At 51.0% G+C, this 12,569-nt stretch overlaps 1 protein-coding gene and 1 pseudogene across 1 annotated transcript; both read right to left on the bottom strand.

The window, feature by feature from the left end:
* Positions 1–3,091: 3,091 nt before the first annotated feature.
* Positions 3,092–4,064, bottom strand: LOC109784967 (uncharacterized; annotated as a pseudogene).
* On the bottom strand, positions 3,857–5,339 carry LOC120974478 (F-box/kelch-repeat protein At5g42350-like). Its single transcript, XM_040400952.3, has one exon. The coding sequence runs from the start codon at positions 4,923–4,925 to the stop codon at positions 4,074–4,076; it is 852 nt and encodes a 283-aa protein (XP_040256886.1). The 5' UTR covers positions 4,926–5,339; the 3' UTR covers positions 3,857–4,073.
* Positions 5,340–12,569: the final 7,230 nt, after the last annotated feature.

Below are 12,569 nucleotides of genomic sequence, written 5' to 3'. Positions count from 1 at the left end.
GGCTGCCGCATCGGCGGACCAAGCCGAGGCCGAGGCGACTCGCGCGGGATGATGAATCCACCCGGCAGCCACGCCCAGTACGCGCCCTGGGGCTAGCAAGGCGGCGGCTCTCCGTCGCCGCAGCCATGAGGATTGCTCTCGCCGGGCTATGCCAACGGGGACGCGCACGGTGGGTTCAACCAACTGTGCAGTAGTATGGCAGTACTGGGATACTAAATGGTGCTTAGCTAGCGTATATACCTTCATTAAACTACTCTAGACTTGTAGCTACGTACTGATCGGACCACGAGTGCACAGTCTCTCCCAGGCTGCGTTTGAGCACCTCTCCTCCAATCCTCTGGGCGTATGATCCTACTTACTTGAATACATGTGCTGTACGTGCTCTCCGTCGTCAGCACGTTCCGATCAAAACCGATCGCAGTACGCAGCTCTCTCTGAATGCCACCACGTGACATTGTACAGCGGGCAGTACAACAGCACGGCCGCAATTACGCGAGCATTAGTGGCACCACAGCAAATAATGCCGTGCATGCGTGGGGTGTGTATTGACTCTGACTGGCCACCGCAAGAAGCAAGGATGGCAGAAGCAATGCACCGAGCGAGCCCGACCGTCCATGTCACGACCGGTCCGTGCATGCACCGATTTTAAGAGCCTGCTCGGACTCTCTCCCCGCTCCAACTCCGTTCTGGAACGGAGCAGCATCCAGTTCAAATTTTGAGAGTCGCTGAAGGGCCACTCCGCGCGCTTCGCTCCGCGCTGAAGGAGCGGAGGGTTGCCGAACAAGGCCTAAGTCTCGACATATATAGTTAGGCCAACTCCACTGCACGACCACAAACGGACGTCCGTTTTGTTCGGATTCTGTTCGTTTGGGTAGGGCAATGGGGTCGTGTCCGGACGTGTCTTGGGATGCGGTGGCCGTGCGCCCAACGCGCAGACGCATCCCGGCCGCATCCTGTCCGCGTGCATTTTTCTTTGCAAGTCCTTAACTTTTTTTTATCATTCATTTTTGGTACATGACAATACATCATTACATTTTGACTAGTAAAGCAAGGCCAAAGAAAATAACAACCACAAGAATACATTTTAGAAGATACCCAACTTCCATAACTGCTCCCTTGAGTTGGGTTAGGGCCTTCTCGATGCACTCATTGTTGATCTGTGGAGGAGGCTCGATGTTGCACCCTCCTTTCTTCTTCAAGCCAGAAGTCGATGCTGCTTCCTCACACCTAGTCTCGTATCTAGCCTCTAATCTAGCAACAAGTGCACTTGTCTCATCTACAGCCTCTATGCTAGCTAAAAGTGCACGAACATGTATTAAATTTCGCTCTATCAATATATCGATGTACTATTCTTCCCAATACCAAAACTTGCATCCATTTTACACAATAAAATTTGAAGTTAGCACAACTAGTATAATCCGAGAGCACAAACCGAAGCTAAAAAGAGCACATACCCCATCGTTTAAGCACTTGATGAACACCCATCCGGGATGTTCCGGCGTTGTAGACGGCGCACGACCATCCTTGGGCAGTGGTCGCACTTAATGAGTGGCAACGGTGCGCCGACGAGCTTTTGGGCAAGCACCGAGCCTGGCCGGCCGCCATTCGCGTATCTGTCGGCGAACCACCGACGGTGCAGATCCGAGCGGCTAGAGGAGGAGCCACTGCCTGCATGTGGCCTTGCGGCCCTGCCAGGGCCTTCCGGCGAGGTGCCCGGCCAGTCCATGGCGCAGCCCAGCCTCCCACAGCCGGGCGAGCTCAAGACCGACCGGATCCGCCCCAAATCCGGCCGGCGGGTGTGCAAACCAGGTGGCCGTGGTTGGGTAGCTCGGCGGCGCCGAGGGAAAGGGGCTGGGCGAGCGCGCGGCCGAGCTGCACGGCTGCAATGGCAGCGGCGGCGGCGGCGACGGCGAGGGAAAGAGTGGGGAAGAGTGGAGAAGAGTGGAGTGAGGTGCAGCCGGAGGGAGGGAGCGGATAGAAAAAGGCCCGTCCTGTGCCACCGACGGGCGGGCTAGTGGAGGACACGCGCAGACGGCCGGCGCGTCCGCGTGGTGTCCGTTTCGCCTCAAAAGCGGCGCAAACTTGGCCGGGGAGGGGTCAAAAGCGGACACAAAACGGACGAAAGTCCGTTTGCTCCCGCGCGCTGGGCCGCCTGCTTTGTTCCTTTTATCTCAATTGAACGGTGCCCGACAGGATGGGGTCGCGCGGTGAAGTTGGCCTTAGACCTTAGTGCACCGCTCCGCGTTCCATCCATGTCACGACACAGGCAGAGCGCCGTTCGTTGTCGTCCTTGAGCCTCCATGCAATCCCCGTACGCACTGCCCCATGCGTGCCTGACCGTATTTTGTACTCCTAGCCGCTGGAACTAGGTGGTACAGCAAGCTACGATCCACCGAGCGCGGTACCTTGACCTTGCCAGCTCGGGATCCTTGCAGGTCTTCACCAGCCACCCGCTCACGTACGTACCTACTACTGTAGCTGCTACGGCGGTGGGTTTCAATTGCATCTGCCATCGTAACCGGTTCGTACGTCCGTTGGTCTCGTCTGCATGGGGGTGCATGGCCGAGTCACGCAGGCAGCGTGAGCACTCAGCGGGAAGGCATCTATGACCATACCCAGAGTATGTCGTGGTGACCAGTGTAATCTATAATGGTGCACATGGCAATAGCATCTAGGTCCCAGAGCCATGCACGGAGCGTATCGTACATAGTACTACGTGCGTTTTACATGCAATAGTTCCTTGAAAACATTTTACGGTTGGCAATACAAAGATATAGGCTCATGCATGCATGGGAGGGAGGGACCGTGGGAGCCAAGACCCAACAACAGGTTGGCCAAGTGGCTCCAAAAGCATGCGACCAAACAGACGAGGAGGAGAGTGAGAGAAACAAGAAAGCAGCACCTGTGTCACTGCACGCATTTCATATTGCAATCAGGTCCTCCCTCCTGCCTATCTTATCTATGATAATAGAGGTAATAGCACGGCAGGTCCTTGAACTTGTCTTGCATGTGATACTTTGGTCCTTAAACTTGCAAAAGCTAACTATCTAGTTCTCGAACTTGTTCTAAAGGTGCAAAATTAACATGGACGAATCAGATACAGCCATATGGAGCCAGCTCGGCCGAGCCGGTCAGCGCCGTGCATTTTGCATTTAGCCCCCTGCCTTCTGTCGATTTCAACCCGCAGTATACCTCGTGGCTGTCAAAGGATATCACCTAAAGCGTCAGGTCAGGCTCCTCATCGGCTTGCCGCTGCTGCCCAAGCCCCTGTTTGTGGCCGGAGTGGAGGAGAGGGAGCACACTGGCGCCCGGCGGTGGTGGCCTGAAGCTGTCGGGGCACCCGAAGCTGACCTCCTCGTCGCCGCCCATGAGGAACGGCATCGGGCCCAGCAATGCCCGCGCGCGCGCCGGCGCGGCGAGGGAGGCGGCTTCCTGTTGCTGCCGCTCCGCCTGCGCCGCCGCGGGGTGCACCGGCGCGTGCGCCTTGATGCCGATGGGGTACAGCACGGGCAAGCCATAGAGCTGGAGGGAGGCCACATCGGCGTAGCCGTAGGGGTAGGCCTCGAGCTGGTGCACCGCACGCCGGGCCAGCGTGCGCTCCAGCCGGTGCGCGTTCTGGTGCCCGCCCAGCGCCTGCGAGCTGAAGAACTTCCCCTGGCAGTAGTTGCACGTGAACACCCGCCGCCGGTCCTGTCGGTGGTGCTCGACTTTGCGGTGGTGGTGTCGGCGGCGGTGACGGTGAGCGACAGGTCGAGGGCGAGCTTGGGGCGGGAGGAGGTGTTGGATGCCTCGTTGTTAGACGCCGCCTGGCTGCTAATGTCGGACAGCTGATCCTCGCACACCTCTTGGACGCTGCTGCTCTTCGTCTCTGAACAATCTCTCTCTCTCTCTCTCTCTCTCTCTCTCTCTCTTCAAATCATATTGAACAAACTCAGCATGAACAATCACAGCAGGCAATGCAATGCAATGCAATGGAATGGCTTTACCGAGCTGCACATCAATCAACAGCTCATGGCAACAAACAAATCATCAGTGTAAGTGGAAAAGAAAAACAGAGTACACATCGGCGATCTTCAGAGAAGCAGCACGGCCAAGGATTTCAACGGGCAGGACATGGCGGCCGCGTTCTCCCGGGCGATGTGGCTCCAGCTCTGCTCGCTGCCCGAGACCCGGCAAGCCGTCGCGAAGTCGAGGATCTTGTCGAAGATTCTGAACATCTCTACAAGTTGATCCTGTCCTGGCCGGCGGCGAACACTGTTGGAATCCATGGGTGCGTCCGGGTGTGCGGACGCCTCGGTCCACTGGAGCAGCGGTGTCGAGCCGAGGTTCATCTCGAACACCTTCCGCACCACCTTGTCCCTTTGATTCGCCGGGTCACACCACGAGACGCAGAGCATGAACAGCCTGGACGCGCAGCAGACCAGCGCCGGCGTGTAGTCTCGGAGCCGTGGCGGCGGCCGGGACGTCTGGACGACGGACCATGAGCCGGCGTCGAGATGGTAGGCGACGAGCGTGTCGGACTCGAAGTAGACGTAGAACGTGTCGCCGCAGACGGCGCCGGAGCATGCCAGGCCGACGTCGGTGGGGAACCAGGCGATCTCAACCCATTTGTCGATCATCGGATTGTATATCTCGCCGGACACGAGGGGCTCGTCCCATGGCCCTCGGCCACCCACAGCGATAAGAGCTTGCCTTGCCTGAGCTGGCTGTTTCTCTTGCTTGGCAACCTTGCCGTGACCGTGAGCTGGGCCAGTGGAATCGGTGTCCTCGTTCAGTACATCCCTGAGACGGAGCCACCGGAGTGAGAGCCCATGCGGGTCCTCGTACACGGCGGAGGTGCCTCCCAGCCGGAACTTGCCGCCGGTGTTGGCGCGCCGGATATGCTTCTCGACGCGGGCGTGCACAAAGCTGCGACTGGCGGACATCTCAAACGCCTCCAGCACCGGCCGTGACCGGGCCGGTCGCGCCGATGAGGGGGCTGGACACAATGACTACCTTCTACGTCTTGGTCTTGACAGAGTCGGCGCTCGACCCCTCGGAGCGGCCGTCGACAACGTAGAGCTCGTCCCCGACGCCCACGATGGAGAACAAGAACCTACCTTTGAGCGGGGCCGCCCCGACCCTGCGTCACCGGTGCGCGTCGAGCGCGTGCACGGCCGTGGCGGCGGCGGACGCACCCCAGCCACCGTTCGCCTCGATCCCCGAACAGGAACAGCCAGGGCGTCGTGGCCGCGCGCGGCCCCTCTAGGTGCAGGCAAGGAGCGAGGCCATCGGTTTATTTGGCAAAACGTCAGGGGGGTATCTGCAAAATGGCGAGCGGCGACCGGTCCGGTCCGGCTAGCTCCACTTGGCTGCTCTGATTGACCCAGGACTAAACATGCACATCTGAGACAAGTTTGAGGAGTAGATAGTTAGCTTTTGCAAGTTTAAGGACCAAAGTATCACATGCAAGGCAAGTTCATGGACCTGCCGTGCTATTACCTCCTGATAATACTCCACTAGTATAGCTCGGTGCACACGCACATATGCTCAGCTCAGTCTCAGTTCCAGCTCGGCTGCTGCGCGCGAGGAGAGGAGGAGAGGAGCGGAGGGGAGCGGAAGGAATCCATGGCTGACCTTGGCAAAAGCGAAAGCCACCGGCCGGCGCCCACTGCAACAGGCAGCCGCAGCCACTAGGACATAAACAAATGTAAAAACAAGCTGTACACGACACGCATCGTCTCGCTGCTGCGTGCGTCTCCTCCTCCTCCTCGTAGGGGGAATCTCTCCCTCTGTTTTTCTAACCCGTCTACTCTATGCGGTGGTCTCGCTCTCGCCATGGAGGGACGGAGGCTTTTGCTTTTGCGCAAGTCAAACGGACGAGGGCCCCGCCCGGCCGGCCGCTCGCCGGAACAACAGAAGGCGTGGTGGGGGCCTCCGGCTGCGTGCATGCAGTCCCTTTGATTTCTTTGTCGGGAAAATTAACCAAAAGCCTGAAGCTCCATTATAGTTTACTCACTCCTCTTACAGTAACCAGCAGTTAAAAAAAATGAAGAAGATACTCCACAGTTTGCCTCGGAGACATCGCACATTTCTCCTCTATATTTTGCATGGACTATCCATGCAGAAGTTCTCGTAAAAGAAAACTATCCATGCAGAAAACAAGCACAGGTACGTAAACTCGATTTAATCTGTCCTGCAGATCTGCAGCGAGCGAGCGTCGCTGCCAGTGGCCGGTGTTGACTGTGCACTCATCGCTGGTCGTGCTGGCCCGAGTTCATTTACTACTCAGCCATGATGCAGACCCAGAGGCAGCAGGCTTGTGGCACTGCGACTCGGAGTATCTGAGACTAGCCAGAGTAACATACACTAGTAACATACACATATCCCTAGACTATGTTACTACCTTCATAGTGGGTAGTAACTTAAGTGTGGTGTCATGCAAATCTTTATTTATTAGGTTATAGACTCATATTGCATTGGAACATGTGATGTTACAGTAACTAGCTAAGTTACTGAAACTACCTCTCTCCTCATTAACTCATTGCCACATAATCAAATTTGCTGAGGTGGACTCGATGTTACTGCTGAAGTTACTCTTACCGTGGCTAGTCTGAGGCCTGAGCGCCGCTCCTGACACTTTGACTTTGACAGGCCAGGCGGGCACAGTCGCTCCATCATCAGATTCTTAAAGTTTTCAACGCCTCTATCATGGCTTGGCCCTGTCAGAGGCAACCATAACTTGTGGCAGATTAGCAGAGAAATGACAGTAGCAGTATATTTTCATCTTCTTTTTTATTGTGCTAGGAATCGTTGTCTAGTGCTGCCAGTGCGGTGCTCCTCGGAGTTAACGTGCCCTGAAGTTGAGCCGTTGTACCCGGGCGAACGGGCCATTGCTCTCCGCTCTTCTCTTCTCCGGTGCGGCGCATGCTCTGCCCGGTCGTGGTGCTAGTACCGGCTGTATCTTAAGATGATTTTGTTGCCGATTCGGTACGAATACAAGGAGTAGTCGGATGGATTGGATATCAATGTTCGATGCCTGGTCATCGAGTACGCAGCGGTGTAGCGTGTGTAGCGTAGACAGATGAATTAGAATCAGATTCTGTAGCAAGCAAACGCCAGTACTACTACTAGTAAAGACTGTAAAAGAGCTCAAGAGAGAGGGCAGAAGCATCCAAGAGTTGATGAAACCCAAGAAAGATGCTGCAGCGCCGTACGTGGGAGAGGAGCACACATCTACTCGAGGAAGCAGTGACCCATGAGGGGCGGACGAACGGCGATGAACAAGAAAAAGATAAAGCCGGCGATAAAGAAAGCACACATGCAAGCGAGAAAACCTCATCCATACTATAGCTAGGTAGCAGTAAAGCTACGCAATGAATCGCCGCAGCGGAGGCTCTGGCCACAAGTAGACGCATAGATTTGCTACACTCGCTGGCGCTGCTGGTGAGCATCCCGCAGCAGGCAGCAGCCCCGTCTCTGCCACGGTGCAGAAAACTAAAGCGCGCCACGGGCGGACGTGACCGCACGACGGTCGTCGTAGCTCCTCCCCCCCCTCTACGGCCCGCTAGCGAGCGAGCGAGTACGTGCGCTCCCCCTCCTGTCGCGTTCGTGAGCCGTGCCCCTGCTCTGCGTGTGTGTGCTGCAGTGGCTGTGGCCTCGCTCACTTTAATCCCGCGCTGCGCCGCTCCAGTTGACCCTGGGTGTTTGTGTACGTGTGTAGTATGTTGTGGCCGGCCCAGGGGGGCTGGGGCGCCCGGACAGATCACACATGGTGCCGTGCTTTCGTCCGGTTTGCTCTACAGTGCATGCATGTTGCTGCGTCGTCAGTTTTATCGGAACATGGGATTTCGGTGGAAATCAAGAGTAAATATCCGCCTGCGACTGCGAGATACACATGCATGCCCCGCTCACTTATTTCGCTCTGCTCTGCTCCCTCAGCATCTCTGAGCGTCGTGCCGATCCTTTCAATTAAGTCACTATACATCTTCTGTAGTTATATCAAGCTTATTTCCTACTACAGGACATACTACCAACTAGCAGTATTATTACTATTATTTTTTGGGGGAAACTAGCAGTATTATTATCAGTTAAACACATGTCATTAAGCCTGTTTGGTAGTACTACGACAAGTGGAACAGTAGAAAGGCCTTTTAACTGGGAACGGTCAAGCGCACACACTGCCCCATATGGCAAGCCAACCTACTCTAATCATGCGAGCGTGCAAAACCGGCTTTTAACTTCATCATAATCTCGCATGAAAATGCTGTCAAGTAGTAGTAATAGCGGCGGCAGCAGCAAGCGTAAAGCGTACACGAACCGCTAAAGCAGAGACACCTCGCGTTCCTGCATGCCACGCCATGACATGCTGAGTTTGCAAGCAAAGGAGAGAAATTACATAATCAAGTGGTGGTGGTACATGCTAATTAATTATTAATAGGTTGCTACGGCGACAAACAGAAAGCATCTGAAACAGGGAAAATCAGAGTATTAAATACCAGTTTCAGAATATACATACGGCGTGATTAGTTCAATCCTTTTAGTCAATTACTCACTCCTTTTAGAAGTATACATACTCCATTCTTTCCGGTTCAGAGGGCCTATCTCATTTTTTAAGTCTCATCCCCCCCCCCCCCCCCCCCACCCCCACCCCACACATCACTTGTTTAAATTTTGAGGTGCAATGAATCAACGTATACAAAGATTAAGAGTAACCACAATGGAGAGTAACATACACTAGTTACATACACATATCCCTAAACTATATTACTACCTTCATAATAGGTAGTAACATAAGTATGGTAACATGCAAAGCCTCATTTAATGTTATAGACTCATATTGCATTGGGACATGTGATGTTACCGTAACTAGCTAAGTTACTCAAACTACCTCTCTGCTCATTAACTCATTGCCACATAAACAAATTTGCTGAGTTGGACTCGATGTTACTGCTGAAGTTACTTCCACTGTGGCTAGTCTAAGGAAAAACACATAAATGCATTTATATTTTTTGGTCATTTAGTGATGCATGCTTTGCAATTAATGCATCGGCAAACACAAGTATTTAAGCAAAACGAGCGCAATGATTGATGTTGTTTGCAAACTAAAATTATTTACCGCAAGAAGAAACTACAAAAATTATTCACCACTCACCATGTGACTAGATTGGGGAGATTTTTGAATTGGGCCTTTTAAACTGGAAGAGAGGGAATATATCATGATTAGATTGTATATTATGCCTGATAATGTGTAGATCATGACATAGATAAACAATCAAACCACGTTATACATTTTGGGTATTGTGGCACGGTAGATATCTATGTCTATATCAATATCAACATTTATACCACTATACTCCTATATTGTATGAATACTTTTGAATGAGGGTTGTCCTATATCCATGTTGGGGAACGTAGTAATTTCAAAAAAATTCCTACGCACACGAAAGATCTATCATGGTGATGCATATCAACGAGATGGGAGAGTGTAGTCCACGTACCCTCGTAGACCGTAAGCGGAAGCGTTATGACAACGCGGTTGATATAGTCGTACGTCTTCACGATCCAACCGATCCTAGTACCGAAAGTACGACATCTCCACGATCTGCACACGTTCGGCTCGGTGACGTCCCACGAACTCTCGATCCAGTTGAGTGTCGAGGGAGAGCTTCGTCAGCACGACGGCGTGATGACGGTGGTGATGAAGTTACCGACGCAAGGCTTCGCCTAAGCACTACAACGATATGACCGAGGTGGAATCTGTGGAGGGGGGCACCGCACACGGCTAAGACAACTGTCAACTTGTGTGTCTATGGGGTGCCCCACTCTCCCGTATATAAAGGAGTGGAGGAGGGGGAGGGCCGGCCCTGGGAGGAGTCCTACTCCCACCGGGAGTAGGATTCCCCTCTTTCCCTAGTTGGAGTAGTAGAGAAGGAAGGAGGAGAGAGGGAGAAGGAAAGGGGGCTCCGCCCCTCTTCCCCAGTCCAATTCAGACCCAAGGGGGAGGGGGGGCGCGGCCTGCCCTGGCTGCTCCTCTCTCTCTCTCTCCACTAAAGCCCATTAGGGCCCATATACTCCCCGGGGGGTTCCGGTAACCCCCCGGTACTCCGGTAAATGCCCGAACTCACCCGGAACCATTCCGATGTCCAAACATAGTCATCCAATATATCGATCTTTATGTCTCGACCATTTCGAGACTCCTCATCATGTCCGTGATCATATCCGGGACTCCGAACAACCTTCGGTATATCAAAACACATAAACTCATAATACCGATCGTCACCGAACGTTAAGCGTGCGGACCCTATGGGTTCGAGAACTATGTAGACATGACAGAGACTCATCTCCGGTCAATAACCAATAGCGGAACCTGGATGCTCATATTGGTTCCTACATATTCTACGAAGATCTTTATCGGTCAAACCGCACAACAACATATGTAGTTCCCTTTGTCATCGGTATGTTACTTGCCCGAGATTCGATCGTCGGTATATCAATACCTAGTTTAATCTCGTTACTGGCAAGTCTCTTTACTCGTTCCGTAATGCATCTTCCCGCAACTAACTCATTAGTCACAATGCTTGCAAGGCTTATAGTGATGTGCATTACGGAGAGGGCCCAGAGATACCTCTTCGATACTCGGAGTGACAAATCCTAATCTTGATCTATGCCAAGTCAACAAACACCATCGGAGACACCTGTAGAGCATCTTTATAATCACCCAGTTACGTTGTGAAGTTTGATAGCACGCTAAGTGTTCCTCCGCTATTCGGGAGTTGCATAATCTCATAGTCATAGAAACATGTATAAGTTATGAAGAAAGCAATAGCAACGAACTAAACGATCATAGTGCTAAGCTAACGGATGGATCAAGTCAATCACATCATTCTCTAATGATGTGATCTCGTTTATCAAATGACAACTCTTTGTCCATGGCTAGGAAACTTAACCATCTTTGATTAACGAGCTAGTCAAGTAGAGGCATACTAGTGACACTCTGTTTGTCTATGTATTCACACATGTACTAAGTTTCCGGTTAATATAATTCTAGCATGAATAATAAAAATTTATCATGATATAAGGAAATATAAATAAAAACTTTATTATTGCCCCTAGGGCATATTTCCTTCAATCCAATGGTTGAGAGATTGTCATTTAGTATTGACCACTGATATTTTCTCCACTACATCGATACCACATGCATTATTAGTAGATTTCGTGCTTGGGTTTAAACACAGTGTATAATATGCACATACTCCATCCGTTTTAAAATAATAGAAGTTATAGAATTGTCTGAAAGTCAAACTTCATCAAGTTTGATCAAGTATATATGAAAACATATCAACATCTACGAGACCAAATGTACTTCATTAGATTCATTATGAAAATTCTAGAACTTCAATTATTTTGGAAAACGAGGGAGTACCTCAAAACAAAGAAAAACCTCCATTATTCTCTAGACTCTTTCATATTTTTAGTTCCCTAGCATTTTCTCTTTTATTTTTTTGACATTCATTTATTATTTTGTTATATTAATGTGCAGTTTGTTCTAGACAAATTCATACATTGATTATTTGACATATTTTTTTCTTCCAAACGAATTTCATTTATTTTTACTTTATTATTTATTGTTTTTTGGTTTAAGGCTATGGGGGCATCTTATCTTTGAAGATATAGTACTTTCTATCCTTATAAATTTCACGAGTTTGTGTACTGTATATCATGCAGTCAAATATTCCGTAGTTATAATTTAATGTTCGAATGTGATGAACAATGAGAACTAAATCTACACCTTATACTTCATGTATATGTGACTTCAAATTTACATATTCGCATGCTATAATGTGTTATATCAATATTCAATTGACTTTGGTTATCTGAACTGACATGCAAGGCCCACGTAACTTTAGTGGATGGTCACTGCCGTGCAAGGTGCGTGGATATGTTGCGTACTATTACTAGTGCTTGTGGATGGAACATATACGGTTTTGTTTTCCAAAAAAAAAGGCTAAAAGATAAGCCCGCGCATCCTTAGATGCACACATCTACATCAACAAACAAAATATATTGGACACATACTAATAACGGGACCATAACAAGAGACAATCAAAACATCGATGACTAAGTCGTTGTTTTTCGGCAACAACACCTTCAAGATGGGATAACATACACAACGTCGATGTTCAATTACATTCTGAGTGTTTGTCCAACAAGTTAAGGCCAGAAGAACAGCACAAAAAATACATTCAACAAGTTAAAGATTCAAGCGTGTAGCTGATGGATTCAACCATCCACCATGGACATCAAAGGATGTTCGAGTTCTAGCCACCATTTTGTTGACAGATCTTCCAAGAGCCACGGCATCCAATGCTCCCCACAAAACCACCACGGTCAGAGTTGTCCACCGGAAATAGCCCCTGAGCAGGCCACGACCGGAAATCTTGTCGATCGTGCCGTAGCCTCGTCCGGCAACTGAGTTTAACCCGCCGGCCGTGTTGCCCTAGGACGGCCCTGGGTGCGTCATGCGACATATACAATTGGCTTCACACGTGAGACAGAGACTGAGGGCAGCTTCTCCTTATTGGTACTCA

The sequence above is a fragment of the Aegilops tauschii genome, chromosome 2, assembly GCF_002575655.3.
Source record: "Aegilops tauschii subsp. strangulata cultivar AL8/78 chromosome 2, Aet v6.0, whole genome shotgun sequence".
In the NCBI taxonomy this organism is placed as follows: domain Eukaryota; kingdom Viridiplantae; phylum Streptophyta; class Magnoliopsida; order Poales; family Poaceae; genus Aegilops; species Aegilops tauschii.
The sequence above is the reverse complement of the archived record's forward strand: the minus strand, read 5'-3'. Positions and strand labels throughout refer to the sequence as shown.